This window comes from Otolemur garnettii, unplaced genomic scaffold, assembly GCF_000181295.1.
Source record: "Otolemur garnettii isolate 467f Iridium unplaced genomic scaffold, OtoGar3 scaffold00072, whole genome shotgun sequence".
In the NCBI taxonomy this organism is placed as follows: Eukaryota; Metazoa; Chordata; class Mammalia; order Primates; family Galagidae; genus Otolemur; species Otolemur garnettii.
Window position 1 is genome coordinate 6,106,830 of NW_003852467.1, and position 19,481 is coordinate 6,126,310.

At 40.0% G+C, this 19,481-nt stretch overlaps 1 protein-coding gene across 3 annotated transcripts in view; it reads left to right on the plus strand.

Moving 5' to 3' along the window:
* DMD (dystrophin) overlaps positions 1–19,481 on the plus strand; it is a 2,307,273-nt gene that overhangs the window by 2,267,244 nt on the left and 20,548 nt on the right. For all 3 annotated transcript variants that reach the window (XM_023515448.1, XM_023515449.1, XM_012807596.2), the window contains 2 exons: positions 7,712–7,955; positions 8,828–8,951. In XM_023515448.1, the coding sequence (XP_023371216.1) occupies positions 7,712–7,955; positions 8,828–8,951 (368 nt within the window). The remainder of the gene's footprint in view (positions 1–7,711; positions 7,956–8,827; positions 8,952–19,481) is intronic.

Sequence of the window (19,481 nt, forward strand, 5' to 3'; positions counted from 1 at the left end):
AAAAAAAAAAAGAAGACATTTATCCTTGGAAAGTGACCTTCATTTCTCTATTTCAAAAATATTGTTGTACAGCAATATAATTATGCATAATAGGAAAGTTTCATTTAAAGCGTAGATGACCTACATTGTAATCACTTGACCTCTGTAAATTAATATAAATTACACAAAGATCGCTGTAATGTTTATCATACATGCAAGTTATGACTGCAAAAGGGACACTCATAAATCATTGCTAAAAGAGCCAGGTGCTTTCCTGTTTCCAGCAGAAAGAAGTAAGGTAGCAAGCCAGGCCAATTCAGTTCACGTCTTACATCCAACAGTTGGGTAGGAAGTTTATTTTTAGTGTAAATTTGTATCTGGACAACCACGTTTATATATATACTTCATGTCATAAAATTGATCAGATACATCTACATTGTAGACTAGAGGGACTTTTTAGCTCTATGGAGAATAAGAAAGTAATGACAGATAGGAGACATTTTTTTAGGATGACTGGCTAGAGGAAGAAATTATAGTGACAGAAGCCACGTGCAGTGACTTGGAATCAGTGTTCTTTAGGGAGCTACCAGAGAAATGTAATTTACAAGATAATCAAGAACATAGATTCTCTGTGGAGTTGTTATCTGATCATTGATATACACAAATATTCACCTGTATTAAAATTACTTCATGACTACATTCTAACACTTAGAGAATCAATAGGGGTGAGATATACATGTATTCCTTCAAGAAAAGCAAAATATAATATATATCAGTAACAGTATAAATTGATAGCCAGCTGGTAAAATGAGTAAGTTGTGTACTTGTGGTTAAACTTCAAAATAACTTACCTTGGAACAATGGCAAGTATCCTATTGATAATTTAGGAGAATGAACTCCCCTACATGCCCTATAATTATCAACAAATCTAGCATTATGATATACTTTTTAAAAATTGGCATAAATGTTTTAAACATGCAAATATGACTTCATTCATAAAGGCTCACATATGAACTGCTAAGAAAAATATGCCCTAACACAGCCCTGCATTTATTAGAAAACATTTAGTAACCAGGTGCTGTGGCTGACACCTATAATCCTAGCACTCTGGGAGGCCAAGGCCAGCAGATTGCCTGACCTCGGGAGTTCAAGACCAGCCTGAGTGAGAGTGAGCTCTTGTCTCTACTAAAAATATAAAAAGTGAGGCAAGAAGATCTCTTCAGCCCAAGGGTTTAAGGTTTCTGTGAGCTATGTGGCCATGGCACTCTACCCAGAATGACAGAGTGAGACTTAGTCTCAAAAAAAAAGTTTTTTTACGAAAATACTTAGTAAACATCATCTCTAATTCAGCCTCTTCAGCATCAATTCCTTTTGATAATTCTCATGAATATTTACCATTAAGGGAAAAAATTAGGCTCAAATCAAAGAACTTTGTATTTTCCTTGGTTGCTAACCAAGATGCCTCTTTTTGTGCCATTTCTGGCTTTTAGAACCTTTGGTGTGACAGTCTGTCCTAATTCATAGCTTCAGGAGGAAATGCTAGTCCCTCAAGCCAAGATTGCTATTGAGCTTACTAGGAGGTTTATGGATGTCATGTGTTTGTTTAGGAGAAAGGCACTTGTTTGACTCACTTAATCCTAGCCTAGCGAATTAAGGTGTAAATTAATACTGATGGAGCCTCAACTATACATCTACAAAATCCATGTGTCCTGGTAGGTTTGTGATGAAGACATTAGGTCTTGCTCTAAGGTATCTTCTTCTGCTCCTACCATTTATCTAGTGATAGATAATATGTAGTGAAAAATGCAAAAGACATAGCTGGACTTGAAAGCAAAATGAGTAAGATAACTCATCACTATGGACCAGAAGTGAGGAGTAAAAATTAAAAAAATAAAAACAGCAAGACACATTGAACAGTAAGTGGGGGCTAAGTTTGTGAACTTCCATTTTCTGCTGTAATAACAGAGCTTAAAATTCTCCTTACGAGGTGGGGACCCAGAGCCGGAATTCCTATTGGAAATCAAGGCCCTGTAAAAACACACCTGACACAACACATGCACATACACGTTCATACCTAGAAAGAACGGAACAAAGGGCAATTTTGACTGCTGCAGGGAACTCGAGGCTATATGTAGCCGTGGACCTAGTGCATAGAGCTGAAGGAAGAGGTGAAGAGTACAGCTGGGAAGGAGAGCATCACAGCCTTGAAATCTGGACCTGAATCAACCTGCCTACTGCCTGGTGATGAAATGAGCAATACCTCCGTATCACTCACTATGGGAGCTGCAGACCACAAATATAGGCTGTAGTTGTAGACTGTCAGCTTCTGAGCATGGATGGGGGCAGCCACAAAACCACTTTGCAGAGAGAGATGAGTTTAGAAGTTCAGGAAAATACAAAGGAAGACACACAAAATGTAACAGAAAACACATACGCAGCGCGCGTGCATGCACACACAGACATTGCAAGGTATGTCTCCAAACCAGGATACAAAAAACCCAAAGAAGGTAGCCCCTCAAAATTCCCCACCAAAGGGTGAATTAAGTCTAGATGAAAGCAAAATGGTAGAAGAGTACAACAAAGATTGTTTTTTAAGTCCATTGAGGGTGCTCAGAGGCATAAATAAGGGAATTCCATTCCCTAAAATAACAAGAACTATAGAGCAGATAGATCTGAACAAAGACGTCTTTGCCAATAAACTATAGTCACTGAACTTGTCACTCAACTCAATGGACAGGACAAATTGCAGGCTGGACCCAGTCAGAGAAGGTAAGGGAATTAGATGATGCTGAGGACTTTACTATGCACAGCACTAAGAAAAAAGGTAACACAAATAACTGTGCAGTTAAAAGAAATGGAGAGTACCTTAGAAGCTATATTTTAGAGATTTACCTTCTAAGTATATTTTAGAGGTTTATTTAGGGGTATAATTAAAGAGTTTCAGAAGAAGAGAATGGAGGAAATGGCATAGAAACAATATTTGAAGCTCAATAGCTGAGAATCTTCCAGAATTAAAGAAGGATGTGAGTCTTTAAGGAAATGGGCTCCCAAGAGAAATTTCAAACATCTGGGAAGGAAAGAAAGGCCTACATAGAGCAATTGGTATTCTTTGCAGCTCAGCTTTGAGAAGCCCTGGCTGATTAAAATAAGCCTTTTCTGTTTTTCACTGAAAAACACAAAAAGAGAAATGTAATGTAGATACTAAGCCATGATTTCTGAACAAAGCACTTATAAATAACTCACAAAAGGGGAGTTTTGTGGACAATGGGACCCACAGGATCAAGATAGCCAGGGTGATCTCTCTGGCAAAGGTAGTCTCCTGTCAGCACCTTTGTGCGAAGGCGGTGGGAAGACAGTAATGGCTTGTTGTACTATCCTAAAGTCCACATCTAAAAACAGTATTTTCAAAAGGCACATCAGATTTCTCACCTATCTGGTAGAAAGCAAAACCTTGAACAAGAGTCTAGATAAAAAAGTGTTGTCACTTGAAACATTTCATTGAAAGTAGTTTCTGACTGCAAGGGGAAAAAATTGAAGATAATTCCTATGAAATGAGACCTTGTGGACATTGGATGCTGTTTCGAGTTCACAGAAACATTTATCTGATTGCCAGCTAAGTGGTCAGAAATGAGATTTCATTAATGTGGACAACTACACATAACCGTTCACACCCAGAGGACTAGTGTGCAAAATCTGACTGCAGGTAAACTTATTTTGATAAATCTTTTCTTATCACTGCTTTGCCAAAGCACATTGCTGTGAAACAAACTGCACAAACCACCATCCTGGAAGACTGATAGCGATAGGATTTCAACCACTACAGATAGGAGATTCTTTTCTATTCTCTAGATGAAAAGGATCGCACATTGATTTCCTGCATAACTTTAAATAAATTCCTTGGAAAGCTTGTAACGTTAAGTACAGGAGAGAGCTCAAAACAGAACAAAGAAAACCCAAGAGTAAATTGGATTTTATCTCTGTTTCAGTGTGGAGAGTGAACATTTTGAAACTGAACGTTTTGGAGGGCATGCCATCAATACCCTGTGGAACGTTCATTCCAGGCTTGGAACAAAAGAAAGTATTTCCCTAATAGGAAATCTGGTTATGAGATTATTTTACTTTCTCAGACTGAACAGTGGGAAAACCCTTCTTTCATATTCACTGTTTACATCTCATGTCTCTTCTCATAGATCACCTATATTTGTAGATAAGAATTTCTCTCATCTAATGAAATATTTTCTGTGACCAAGAGAAATCTGTCATCTTCTTTGGGTATTTATCACAACCGGAAGAAGATAACAAGAGTTCTCATCAGTCACTAAGTATCTCAAATATCAGAAGTGTTCTCAACTAAAATTGTATTCTCAGTAATTTCTAAAACATTGGGGACCGTTGCCTATACTAATGTTTGTTTATATTTGTTTGCACATGAATCAGGTAAAACCAAAAGAAAGTGGAATAGTCATAGAAATTTAAATAAAATAAAAAGTCATGGCAAGAAACATTATTAGGTACAAGAAGTATACTACATAAGAAATAATCCAAGAACAATCAAGATCTGCTATGCATCTAATTATATAGGCCCCAGAATATATAAAGTGAATTATGACAATTAAAAGAGGAAACTAAAATTCCATAATTATATTTCAACAGTCTTAGAACAAAAATGGATAGGTACAAGGAATCAAAAAATTAGTAAGGAGAAACAATTTGAACAACAAAATTAGCACACTCTCTGTATATATTTAGAAACTCCATCTTGCAAATGGGAAGACACTTTTATCCCCAAACTTAATAAAGGTTTTTAGCAAGTAACTACGAACTAGGTCACAAAAAGAAGTGTTGCTAAATTTGAAAGGATCAGTATCATACGGGTGTGCTCTGATTAAAATGCAGTTAGATTGGAAATATACATTAAAAACACAAGGGGACCAAATAGCCTAAGAATACAGGGAGGGGGGAAGGAGAAGGGAGGGGGGAATGGGTGGAGGGAGGGGGTTTGGAGGGATTACTTCTGAGGTTTATCTTATAGGGGTACAAGTGAATCTTTCTAAGAGTAGAATGTGAACGTTTTAAAACAATAACTGAGAAAATGACATGAAGGCTGTGTTGACCAGTTTGATGGAAGTATTTCGGATTGCATGTGAAAACCCCACACTGTACCCCAGAAGTGCATTAATGTACATAGTTACCATTCAATTAAAAAAAAAATAAGGGGAAAGTGAGACTAAAACCACTCTTAAATGACTACGGGTTAAATTTGAAAGCTCACAATAGGAATTTTTAAATGTAAGGAACTGAATTAAATGATATACACCCCCAAATTTGGTATATGATGAAAGTGGTGCCAAGAAGAAATGTATAACCCTACATGTATTTATTAAAAAGCAGCAAACAATAAGTGATTTAAGCATTCAACCTATAAAGCAAGAGAAAAAAAAAAACGGTAAAATACAAAACATTATTAATAGACACAACATGAGACCAGAAGCAGCGAGGAGCTTCACCACTTTCCTGGATGTAAAGATTCAATATTATGAACCTAGTTCTTCCTAGTTTATAAATTCAGTGTAATTCACATCCAAAATTTCAACAAGAATTTTCATGAAATATACTGAAATTAAAGGGGTCAGAATAGCCAAGAAAATTTTGAAGAATGAAGTGGGGCCGGGAGGGCCTACCAGGCACCAACAGATTTAAAGCTGTAGCTTGGGAGCTGCACAGAGGTGGACAAATAGACCAACAGAATAGAATAGAGAGCTCAGAAGCACAACCGTGTATTTATGGACCCTTGATGTTTTGCAGAGGTATTGTTAGAAATCAGTGGGAAATAGGATTATACGATGAACAGGACTGGCTTAAGAGTTTTATCTATAGGGGAAAAGTAAAATTAGATCATATGTTCACAGCTAGTGTAAAAATAGATTCTAGGTAGTCTTAAATGTGAAAAACAAAATGTAACCTTTAAAAATGTGTAAGGGAAGAGTTTCTTGAATAAAACATAAAAAGCAGAAAACACAGAGGCATATGTTGAAATTTAAGTTTTGGTACTTAAACCAAAACTTAAAACTTATCCTTTGGTACCACAGGATATCATAAACATTTCCCATGCACAGAACTGACATGGGAAATGGCTATGCTTCTATGTCCAGAACTTTAATAAGAAAAAGACAATCCAGCTTGGCGCCTGTGGCTCAAACGGCTAAGGCGCCAGCCACATACACCTGAGCTGGCGGATTTGAATCCAGCCCGGGCCCACCAGTGATGGGTTTGCAACCAAAAAATAGCTGGGCATTGTTGCAGGCGCCTGTAGTCCCAGCTACTTGGGAGGTGGAGGCAAGAGAATCACTTGAGCCCAGGAGGAGGTTACTGTGAGCTGTGATGCCACAGCACTCTACCCAGGGCGACAGCTTGAGGCTCTGTCTCAAGAAAAAGACAAAGACAATCCAGCAGGAAAATGGTTAAAGAAAACATAAAAAGCCATTTAACATGAAAGAAGTTCAACCTCACCAGTAATCAAAGATTTGCAAACTAAAATGCACCCATCAGATCGGCTAAAACTTAAATGCCTGCTAACACCAAAAATTTGGTGACAAGGTAGCCAAATAGAAAACCTCATTCACTACTGGAGAGAGAAGAAATTGGTAAAAACCACATAGAGCAAGTTGGTGCCATGTAGCAAAATTAAAGATGTTGTTAGGACCCAACAATTCCACGTCAAAATATATTCTGTAAAGAGTCTCTTGAACAGGTATCCAAGGAGACAGGTATAAGGAAGTTTACTGCATCATTATTTTGTAATAGCGAAAAGTTGGAAACAACCTAAATGTCCATGGACAGGAGAATGTGGTTGGCATATTCAAGCAACAGAATAATACCTTACAGCAGTTAAAATAGCAACTATTGTGTATTGACATGGATAAACCTCCAAAGTGGTGTGGAAAGCAAAAAGCAACTCTTAGAACGGTACGTACATTCTTAAGCATAAAGTTCTTAAATGTGAAGTTTAAGAACATGCAAAATAATGCTATTCGATTGAATCACATAAAATGGCCGTTTTTATAGGTAAAAAACAGGCGACTATCAGCATCTTTATTAGTCTAACCTAATATTTGTGGATACGTTCATGGTACTTACGGACATGGAATTCAGCATGGCATTATTTCCTTGGGGTGATGGTGAGAAGGGAATGGTGTGGTGTTGAGGAGGGCATATGGGGAACTTTCACATTAAGTCCTATTTTACTTCTTAAAAAAAATGTTTGAAGAAAATAATGGCAAATGGCATCGCAGGGTGGTGGGTACATGGGTATACATTTCTGTTGAAAATTATTTGCTAATTTTTTATGCAAACCAAAGTGTTGACAGAGGTATAAAAATTTTATTCTCATTACATTATAAAGAAATGTTTACAAAATGATTAAATCCTTTGCTGCTTACTTATCTGAACATAGCACTCATGAGACTTTTATTACAACATAAAAATTTGAAAAGCATGGCTCTCCTCACACACCAGGCAAAAGCTTCAAATTTCGTCTTGTTCTTTTAGCACTGGTAAGATTGTCATCATTAAAACCATCCATTAGTGCCTCTCTTTTGCTTGCTGTTGTTTGGTGGTGATCAGATGCATCTATTTACCATATTATACAAAACTTGGTAATGATATTCAAGTTTCTTCTTTTTCTTGTCTTTTTTTTTCTTTTTTTTTTTTTCCTTTTCGTTGATGCCATCAGGAACCTGCAAGCAGAATACGATCGTCTAAAGCAGCAGCATGAACATAAAGGCCTGTCCCCACTGCCGTCCCCTCCTGAAATGATGCCCACCTCTCCGCAGAGTCCTCGGGATGCTGAGCTCATTGCTGAGGCCAAGCTACTGCGTCAACACAAAGGCCGCCTGGAAGCCAGGATGCAGATCCTGGAAGACCACAACAAACAGCTGGAGTCACAGTTACATAGGCTAAGGCAGCTGCTGGAACAAGTGAGGAGAGATGGGATATTTGCAAACATCCATTGCCCCCTCTTAAACAGAATAAAAACACAGAACTCACAGGCCTTTTTTGTATGTATAACAGGGATCAATTCTTAAGTGCTTGGTATGTGCCCAGTAAAGTACAAGGTAGCACAGGATAGAAGAAGAAGAAGAAAGCTGGTGTGGTTTTTTAATATTTGTTCAAGATTGTTTCCTAGCAAAATGTTTTTTGCTTGACCAGCTTGAAATACATGTTAGGAAAAAATGCCTAAAGATTTCCACTAGTTTTCTAAGAGTGAAAATTTTGCCTGTGGAAATGATAACTGTCTTCAGTTGTATTTTCTGGTATACCGTTGGCATTTTTTCCTTCTTACAATCCCCAACACATAACTTTTTAAGCCTCCATTGAAAACCTAGCAAGATGTTACATTGCAATAGGCTGTATGTGGACATGGTTATGGCTTTCTGAGAATTTCAAATTTTGAGTTATGTTCTGTCTTGTTACTTAATATTTCACAAAAATATGGATTTTTTCCATTACATTTTGGAGATCTCACATGGTTTCACCAGTCTCACATGACCTCCTAAATTGTTCAGCTATTTAGTCTAATGACTTACAGTTTCATTCCACTGTACCTTTTAGGTTTTTCTCACAGTTACAAGGGGACACAATTCAGATACAAAGACAATATCCATAGATCATGTCAACAGTGTAATAGCCCAGATTCAGCAATCTTCAGAAGATTTCTAAGTAGAGAGGGTCAAACTTTCTGAGTCTTGAGTATCTATAATACCTGAATTTCTATATGTAATATTTTTATAGTTATATATTTGAGTGTTTAGTATGAAAAAATAATTCTGCTTCCTTTTGGATACCTTAGCCCCAGGCAGAAGCCAAGGTGAATGGGACAACGGTGTCCTCTCCTTCTACCTCTCTACAGAGGTCAGACAGCAGTCAGCCCATGCTGCTTCGAGTGGTTGGCAGTCAAACTTCAGAATCCATGGGTGAGTGTCTTAATCTCTCCCAGATTTTGTTATCTCAAGATCTGGGGACGGTGAAATGTTTGCTCAGAGGTTCAAATCATCAGCTAAGTTATCTAATACCAGTTCTGGACAATGCACTGTTATAAATGCCTCAGAGAGGACACAGCGATGGCCCTCCAAGAGCCAGCCTTTCCGTGATTCACAGTAATACAGAGTAGCATCAAAGTACTGTTCACTTTGGAAACCACGGAAGGCTTTACAACCATTTGATATTTGTGAAGGGTTCCAAAAGATGGAGTAGAGACCAAACATAGCTAGAAGAGGGAATAGTGTAAGTGAACGTGTAGGGCCAGGGTGAAAAATAGCCAATCATCCACTTCAGTAGAAAGCTAGGGTCCAAGCAGGAGAGAGGAGAAAATAAAGCTGTAAAGGAAAGCTGGAGTCACATTATAGTGACATGAATATTGGACAGAAGCGTTTGGCTCATTTTGGTGTCAAGGAGCCACTGAAAATCACATTCCAGGTAAGAAAGATCTAAAAAGAAATTTCTCAAAAGATATATTAGCAGCTGTATCTGGTCCAAAGTAAGAATTTTCAGTACGGGCTCGGCGCCTATAGCTCAACCGGCTAAGGCGCCAGCCACGTACACCTAAGGTGGCGGGTTTGAATCCCCAGCCTGGACCCGCCAAACAACAATGACGGCTGCAACCAAAAAATAGCCGGGCGTTGTGGCAGGCGCCTGTGGTCCCAGCTACTTGGGAGGCAGAGGCAGGAGACTCGCTTGAGCCCAGGAGTTGGAGGTTGCTGTGAGCTGTGATGCCACAGCACTCTAGCCAGGGGGACAGCTTGAGGCTCTGTCTCAAAAAAAAAAAAAAAAGAATTTTCAGTATGTAGAAAGATCAGTTAAGAGGCGATTTCAAAGGCCAAGATATGTGAGTTCTGAGGGCCTGTACTTGGGAGCTGTGGGGGGCGATAGCTGTGAGACTACTACCTAAAAACAGATTGCCCATGGCCTGGAGATTGACTATAAAATTAGAGGAGAGGATTTTATTGGAAGAAGACAGTGAAACTTTTGATTGGTGGACATGATGTTTTTGAGGAACCAGCAGGTCTTCTAAGTCATGTCTGGAGAGAAGTTAAAATGTAGGTCTATATCTGAGGTAAGAGTGTGCAGGCTGGGGAGAGTTGAGACTGAGGGTCTCAACTCCAACCTCACCATAGGATTGACAGTAAAGGGTGTGAAGTAAGAGATCTGTGACGTAGGTACTTATTAGATCCAGTGCCTTAGGGAAGACCTCCATTTGGGTGATGGGGTAATGAAGGATGGAGAAGTAGAGGTAGGTACAGAGAAACTGTGTTCAAAGGGTCAAATGCTGAGCGGCACCTGTGGCTCAAGGCAGTAGGGCGCCAGCCCCATATGCCAGAGGTGGCAGGTTCAAACCCAGCCCCTGCCAAAAACTGCAAAAAAAAAAAAAAAAAAAGTCAAATGCCAAAGAGAACTCAATGGAAATGAAAGCAAATCAGTCCATGGGATCACTGTCAGTGCATTAGGCACTTCTGAGAAAGCATTTTTAGCCAAGAGAATACAAGTTGGAGAACTTCTATCTTTTCAATGGACTAAAAGAACCAGGGAATTTTAAAAAATGAGTTGTGGAATAAGGAAATTGCAGACACTTTTGGAACATTTCCAAGTAAAAAGGAGGGCTTAGGTAAAGTTAGATGCATTTGTTGAAGAAATGGTTAGCGTGGACTGGTGTCATTCTTTGGCAATGTTCTCTTCCCAGGACTGGGGTCTGAAAAAGCTGGAGTTGGTGAGCTTTTATAAATGATAAAAGGTCAAAACGAGCAAGGCATTTTACGGTGGCAATGAGTGACTGCGACAGGGTTGCTAGCCAGCTGCTCATTGTTTTTCCTGCTGGGCTAGACTAGACAGTAGAGGGTTTTATAAACAGGCACTCGGTACATCCCCCTCATTCCTCCGTCTCTCTTAAGGCCTAGCATGAGTCAGCTGCATGCTGGGCTAGACTAGACAGTAGAGGGTTTTATAAACAGGCACTCGGTACATCCCCCTCATTCCTCCGTCTCTCTTAAGGCCTAGCATGAGTCAGCTCCATGCTCTAGCCTTCCTTTTCCCTGATTCCTAAACTGGTTATACTTGACCTTGTCAGTCTTACCTCACAGAAAAGAAGACACCTATAAGTTCTTGACTCTTTTGCCTGGTAGGTGGTGTATTCAGGAATTCCTTTCATACTTGAGATCTACCATGACAGTAGAATAAAGAGAGTTGGAGTGCCTGACCAAAATTGATAGGACCGAAGGGGAGAGTCAAGGGTGTGGTTTTATGGTGAAAGATGAAGAGATTACAGTCAGAAAAATTCAAAATTTGGACATCATGGACGGAAAATGATTTCAAGCAACTCCTATGTTTAAAATGTAGCCTCTGGCTCAGTGCCTATAGTTCAAGCAGCTAGGGCACCAGCTACGTGCACCAGAGCTGGCAGGTTCGAATCCCGCCCCGGCCTACCAAACAACAATGACAACTACAACCAAAAAATAGCTGGGCGTTGTGGCTCGCAGGCACCTGTAGTCCCAGCAACTTAGGAGGCTGAGGCAAGAGGATCACTTAAGCCCAAGAGTTTGAGGTTGCGTTGAGCTGTGATGCCATAGCACTCTACCCAGGGCGACAACTTTAGGCTCTGTCTCAAAAATAATAATAATAAATAAATAAAATGTAGCCTCCCAGTGAGCTGCTGAAGAGTGTACCTGGAGATCATTGAAAGGCAAGGAGTGTGGGTTGTGCTGTTCATGAGGCCAGGTGGTGAGGTCCTTAACGGTGACAGTGGTGGTATAGACCAGGGTGGGAAGGACCAGGGTGGGAAGGTGAATGAGGGCTCTGAGAGGTTAGCGTTTCTTTCTTTCTTTTTTTTTTTGGAGACAGAGTCTCACTATGTCACCCTGGGTAGAGTGCTGTGGTGTCGCAGTTCACAGCAACCTCAAACTCCTAGGCTTGAGCGATTCTCTTGCCTCAGCCTCCCAAGTAGCTGGGACTACAGGTGCCTGCCACAATGTCCAGCTGTTTTGGGTTGCAGTTGTCATCGTTTAGCTGGCCCAGGCCGGTTCCAACCCGCCAACCCGCGTGCATGTGCCTGGCGTCCTAACCACTGTGCCGAGGTTAGCATTCCTAATGAAGGAGAGAAGGTGCTCAAAGCACATCTGATGAAGTTGGCGTAGTGGGCGGACACATATCCTTCGCCAGAGAAGCTAAACCTTGTGGGAAAGCCAGGTTTCGGTTCTTTTGTGAAGGAAGAGGAAACATCTGCAGTGGTTTTCCTGACTTTACTCCACCTCAGTGATTTTAAGGCAATCTCTACCCGAGATTCTCTTTCTCCACGTGGGATGCGAATATAGTTAATGGACTGTTGGGACTCTAAATGATACCACAGTGCCTGAAAAAAATTGCATGCCCTTACAAAGTCTATAAATTCTGGAGATAACTGATCTTTAGAACCTCTGTTGTTTGCTACTTTAGATTTTTCCCCCTTTTTGAAAGTAAGTAAAGCATAGGAAACTAAGTTGTATGTTTTAGTTTAGTTTAGTTTTGTTTTGTTTTTGGCCAGGGCTGGATTTGAACCCACCACCTCCAGTATATGGCGCCAGCGCCCTACTCCTTTGAGCCATAGGGACTGCCCAGTTGCATGTTTTGCTGGTGAGATTCGGAGCCCTAGGGGCTTAGAAACATTAATTATTTAGGGTGTTAATGCTAGCAACAAGGCAGCACGCCTGTTAATGCACCCAAATTAAAGTACACATCAGGCTGTGGTCCTGATGATTTGTGGAGCCAAGATGATCACGGCAGAAGTGAATACCAGGACAGAAGTGCTATATTCCAGTGGCTGCACTGAGCAAAGAGATAACTTGCCAATATAAAATAAATAAGCTGTGTTGTTAAGTTTGTCCTCTGAAAGGAAAGACTGAATTCACAGGGTTTTTTTTTTTTTGAACTGCATAAGCCAACTTCATTCAAAGAGGAAAAACCCAGCCATCTTGTTGAAGGATGCACACAGATGCAGGTGTTTAAATGCACTGTGCATCCACATGCTTCCAAGGTTTGAGATGTGATAAAGCTAGGATTTGCTGAACCCTATTCTGGATAGAGAGCTGCATTCTTTAAATGTACAACCCCAGTGATTTTCTTTGGAGTGAAATAGAAGAGAAGTCCTGTTAGGTGATCTGTCTCAACAGTCTACGTACTTCCTCAAATCATAGAACACTTACTTGCCATTGATAAATCTCTGTGGATCACTTGTGTTGTAGACAATTCTTACTGAGACAGTGTGCTAATGAAGCCTACTTTCTATTGCAAGGAAGTAGAATTGGAGGAAATAAAGAAATAGAAATTAGCAAAGTGTATCCGCTTTTGGCTTCCTAGCAACTCCTTATTTCTCATGACTTCCTAGCCTTCCACCAGATTACTCTTTTTTTTTTTTTGAGACAGAGTCTCACTATGTCGTCCTTGGCAGAGTGCCATGGCGTCTCAGCTCACAGCAACCTCTAACTCCTGGGTTTAAGCAATTCTCTTGGCTCAACCTCCCAAGTAGCTGGGACTACAGGCATCCACCACAACGCCCGACTATTTTTTGGTGGTTGTTGTCATTGTTGTTTAGGGTTCAAACCTGCCAGCCCCTGGTATATGTGGCTGGCACCCTAGCCATTGACCTATGGGTGCCAAGCCCAGATTACTCTTTTTAAAAGCATTTCATATTTTATTCATTTATTAGTTTCTTTAAAAAATTAAATGGTTCCCCCGATTTAAAAAAAAATATTTTTTTATTTCAGGTTAATATGAGAGTACATATGATTAGGTTATATAAATTGCTTTCGTAAGGTTAAAGTCCACATTGTCATTGTGTCCTTCACCCAGGAACTGTGCCATATAGCCATGCAGTATGCCTGTTTGGTAGGAAGTTACCCAACCCCTACCCACTACCCCTATTTGAATTTCATTGACATTTTCTGTCCTGTGAGCATGTAGTAGTTAATCCACTAGTTTTAAATTGGTACTGAGTACCTGTGATGCTTTTTTTCCCATTCTTGTGATACTTTGCCTGAGAGAATATTGTCCAAATCAGTACAACTTGTCACAAAAGATACAAAATCTCTGTTTTATTATGGCTGAATAGTATTCCACGGTATACATATACCATAATTTATTAGTCCGTTCACATGTTGAAGGGCACTAGGGTTGATTCCACAATTTAGGAATTATGAGTTGTGCGGCTGTTAACATTCCACTGCAGAAGTCCTTATGGTGAAATGTCCTTTTTTTTTTCTGGGTAGATACCTAGTAATGGGATTGCAGCACCAAATGGTAGGTCTACTTTTAGTTCTTTGAGAACTCTCCATACTAAAAATAAATTTTATTGTGTATATTTGAGGATTACAGCAGAACGGTTCCCTAGCATTTTACTTAGAATGATTTCAAACTTATGGCCGCATTGCCATTAATTCAATATTTTACTACATTTGCTTTACATCTATTTATATTGTGTTGTTAAATATATTGCACATATTTAGATTAATATATATTTGTATATCTACATGTTAGCATGTATTTATATAGACTATATATGTCTTATGTGCATATCTATCATATTTATGTGTGTATATAGCTTAATGATTAGTTTATTTTTATGTCACTGACCCATTCAGTGATTATATTTTATACATAATGACACGTCACCTCTAAACATTTCAGCAGTAGTTTCCAAGATGAAAGATACTCTCTTACATAATCACAATAAGATTGTCACACCGAGGAAATGAACACTGATACAGTACTGTTTTCTAATATACACTTTCAATCCAAATACCCCCAATTCTACCAGTTAACATTCTTTATAGCTTTTTTGGGTTTTGGTCATTCTAATGAAGGGTCACGCTTTGTATTTTTTGGTCACGTCTCTTTAAACTCAATCTAGAACACTTTCCCAGCCTCTTTACATCTTTCCTGATACCTAAGTTTTAGAAGAAATCAGGCCAGATATTTTACAGAATGTTCCTCAATGGGAATTGCCTGCTGGTAGCCTCGTGGTTGGATTCAGGTTAGATGTTTTATGCCTGATTACCACATGGGTGATGTGGTAGCCTTCTCAGTGCATCACATCAAGCCTGCCTTGAAGATTCTCTCTCAAACCCTTCGCTCTTCTTCACTTTTCCTGGCCACTCCTTCCTTTCATTCGTTGGTTTTCTGCTATATTGATAATTCTAAGTCAGGATTTCCAGCCCTGATGTCTCTCCTGGGCATCTTCTGGCTAAAGCCAGGGATAAAAATATAACCCAATCTGAAACCATGATGAATCATCAGAACATCTCTTCTAATTTTCCAGTCTATACAAATACATTTTCTACACTTTCTTCCTTTTTCTACCTTCCTTAGCCATGTCCCACTACCACCAATACAGTAACCAATGTTGGTTTGTTTTGCTTATTGCAAAAACAGCAAAACTCTTCAATTCAGCTGCTTCTGCACAAATTAAGCCCTCATCAACTATTACCTGAACAGACAATTTAAATACTTAGCTTCCTTCCTTCCTTCCCTCTCTCCTTCCCTCCTTTTCTCTCTCCTTCCCTCCTTTTCTCTCTCCTTCCCTCCTTTCCCCCTCCTTCCCTCCTTTCCCCCTTTCCTCCCTCCCTGAGTCTCAAGTGATCCTCTTGTCTCAGCCTCCTGAGTATCTGGACTACAGGTGCTGGCTACAACACCTGGCTAGTTTTTCTATTTGTAGACACAGGGTCTCACTTTGCTCAGGCTGGTCTAGAACTCCTGAGCTTGGGCAAATCACCTGCCTCAGCCTCTCAGACTGCTAAGATTACAGGTGTGAGCCACCATGCTCGGCCTATGAATACTTTTCTAATTTGTTTCTCTGTCTTTGATCTCTCTCCCTTTCCAAACCATCTTTCAGATGCTTCCAGTTATTCTCCCATCATTCGAATTATATCCTGTTATTGCTCTCCTTAAGCGTTTTATGACTTCTGCTTGTCTTCTGAATAAAGTCCAGACTTCTGGTCTTCTTTGAGTAGCACAATATGTTCTTAACTTGAAATATATTCTTTCTTTTCCTTCAGTGAGTTTTCCTTTGTGACTCAATCATGCATTATATCTTGTAATTTATTTCTGTTTTGTAGATAGGTCTTAATATTTTTTTCTCCCTAGAACGTAAGCTTCTTAAGAACAGAACGTAAAGTCTTGCTCCATTGTCTTTACTATTTGAGCACCCTGTTTGCAATAAACATTTAGTGAATTGCTCATTGAATTAATGTTTTGGGAATCAAGCACCATACATTCTCGTGGAGATAGGGAACAATCCACACATTTAGGAAATTTAGCTACTAATTTCATTATCTTTCACCACCATTCAAAACTGTCCAGCTTAGTAATCAGCAGCATTATTATACACCATAATATATTAAAGAAGTTACATGCAGCATTTATGTGTAAATTAGAAAGCATCTATCCTAAATCATAATGTAAAAAAGTAATTAAAGCTAAGTATCAGGTACTGGATAAATCATTGTATTTCTTTGCCTAGAAAACTGGAGAAAGGCAGGAAAGACTTTAAACTAGTAAGGTAATAACATGTCAAGTTGGAAATTGGTTAAAATCCAAAGAAAAATACTAGGGGACACATTTGCTTATATTCAGTCATCTTTTAGCAGAAAACAATTTCATATACATAGCTCCTTTCTTTTTTAGAGAAAAAAGTCACAGGAGTAAATAAGCTTTTGTCTTTTCTGCATAGGCTGCATAGGTTCTGGGTAAAATCACTTTTTAAGCAGGTAGAACCATTATCAGCATTTGAATTAAGGGATGGGAAGAGAGTCAGATGGGATATTATCCCTTTAGGAAAGTTGGAAATGATAATATATCTCAGAAGATTAAAAAACATCTTGCCATGGCAAGCTATTTCATTTCCTTTTTCTCAGACTAAATTGAGTCATCCCACTTCTTTTTTCTTCTTTATTTTTTTTTTTTTTTTCGGTAGAGACAGAGTCTTAGTTTATCGCCCTTGGTAGAGTGCTGTGGTGTCACAGCTCATAGCAACCTCCAACTCCTAGGCTTAGGTGATTCTCTTGCCTCCCGAGTAGCTGGGACCACAGGCGCCCACCACAATGCCCAGCTATTTTTTTGTTGCAGTTTGGCCAGGGCCAGGTTTGAACCCACCACCCTCAGTATATGGGGCTGGCACCCTACTCACTGAGCCACAGGCGCTGCCCTCACTTCTTTTTTCTTTACTGCAGCAGTGATCAAAGGAGACTATCATATTATGCTATATCAAGGTACTATTTAACTTTGACTGTGTCTTTCTTTATTTTAGTAATTTTAAAAACATTTGGCTAATCTCTTTAGACCAAATTCAGGCAAGCCAAAAAGACTATGCAGATTATTATCCAAAAGAAACTTTTATATGTGTTTGTGAGAATCACCCTGGAGTAGCATCAAGTTCAAGTGTTAGGGCCAGGCATGGTGGTAATTACATCTGTAATCCCAGCACTTGGGAGACTGAGGCAGGTGGATTGCCTGAACTCATGAGTTCAAGACCAGAGTGATCAAGAGAGAGAGATGGGGATCTCTAAAAACAGCCAACCGCTGTGGTGGGCGCCTATATTCCCAGCTACTTGGTAGCTTAAGACAAAACGATTGCTTGAACTCAAGAGTTTGAGGTTGCTGTGACCTAAGACACCACAGCACTCTACCAAGGGTGACCAAGTAAGACTGTCGCCAAAAAAAAAAATAGTGTTAATGTTAAAGAATTGCTATTAACTAAGTTTAAAATCCCTCAAATAGTACATGTGCTTTTGAGGGGGCAATGCATCAGTGAAAGGGGGATAAGAAATGCACAATTGGGACTCAGTAAGTATTTTCTTGTTGAATAAATAGGCTTTTTTAGTTTTTTGGTTTATTTTCTCTCTCTCTCTCTCTCTTTTGAGATTCTCTTGACTCAGCCTCCCAAGTAGCTGGGACTACAGGCGCCCACCACAACGCCTAGCTATTCTTAGAGGCAGGGTCTCGCTCTAGCTCAGGCTAATCTCAAACTCGTAAGCTCAGTGACTTGCCTGTCTCAGCCTCCCAGAGTGCTGGAATTACAGGCATGAGCCACCACACCAAGCCCGTTTTTTTGTTGTTGTTTTTGAAAAGGCTTTTTAGGGGACGGGGGCTTGTGGCATATGTTGTTAGCATCAGGAACATTTTGGAGTTGCCTATTACATCGCAGCTATATAGTGTATCATGAGACAGCCCCTATATACCGTATCTGGTGAGTTTGATGCCTAGAGGCAGTACATCAGTCAGCTGTTGCAGTACAACAAATAACCACAAAAATCTCACATTGCGTTTTTCTCACTCGTTCATCTGTTGGTTTTCTGGATTCTGCTGGCACTCATCTGGGCTTGACTCCAGGTTGTGGGTTGATTTCAAGTCTGTTCCACATTCTTTCATCCATCCTCCTTGGACCAACACGCTATCTGGGCCATGTGCTGCTGCTTTGCTTTTCTTTTGTTTTTTTCCATGGCATGATCATAGCACACAGCAACCTCAAATTTCTGGGCTCAAACGATCTTTTTGTTTCAGCCTCCCAAGTACCTGGGACTATAGGCGTGCACCACCATGCCTGGCTAGTTTTTTCTAATTTTTAGTAGAGGCAGGGTCTCAACTCTTGCTCAGGCTGGCCTCGAACTCCCGAGCTCAGGCAGTCCACTCACCTTGGCCTCCCAGAGTGCTAGGTTTACAGGTGTAAGCCCGGCTTGAACCATGTGCTTCTTATGACACATAAACACAAGAGAGCAAAGCCAACCACTCAAGGACACTTCAAGCCTCTACTTGTGTCATACCTGCTAGTATTCTTTTGGCCAAAGCAGGTCACATGACCAAGCCCAAATTACTGAGCCTGGGAAGTACTCTTCTCCCAACCCTTGGTTAATTGACTCTGCGCAGTTGGCCTTTTTGCTGTACTTTGGACAAGCCAATCCCTTCCCCTCTCAGGGTCTTTTGCACTTACTGATCCTTCTCTCTGGGCACTTTTCTCTCAAAAACCTGTGCAACTCTTACCTGGAGTCCTCAAAGTTTTTGCTCATCTACACCTCATCAAGAGGACTTGCAAGACCCCTTTGGTGGTTCTTGTTCATTGCCCCTTACAGATTCTCCCCTGAGAGTGTTTAGTACCAATCAATAAACCTGTAGAGTTTACTTGTTTTATTTGTTTACCCTGTGTGCCTCCTTAAGAATGTGAGTTTCGGCTCAGCACCTGTGGCTCAAGTGGCTTAGGCGTCAGCCACGTACACCTGAGCTGGTGGGTTTGAATCCAGCCCGGGCCTGCCAAACAACAATGATGGCTGCAACCAAAAAATAGCCAGTGCTGTGATGTCACGGCACTCTCAAAAAAAAAAAAAAAAAGTAGTTTCTCCAGAAATGGATTAACAAATAGTGGTACAAGCACACCATGGAATGCTATTTAGCCATAAAAAGATGGTGACTTCACATCTTTTGTGTTAACCTGG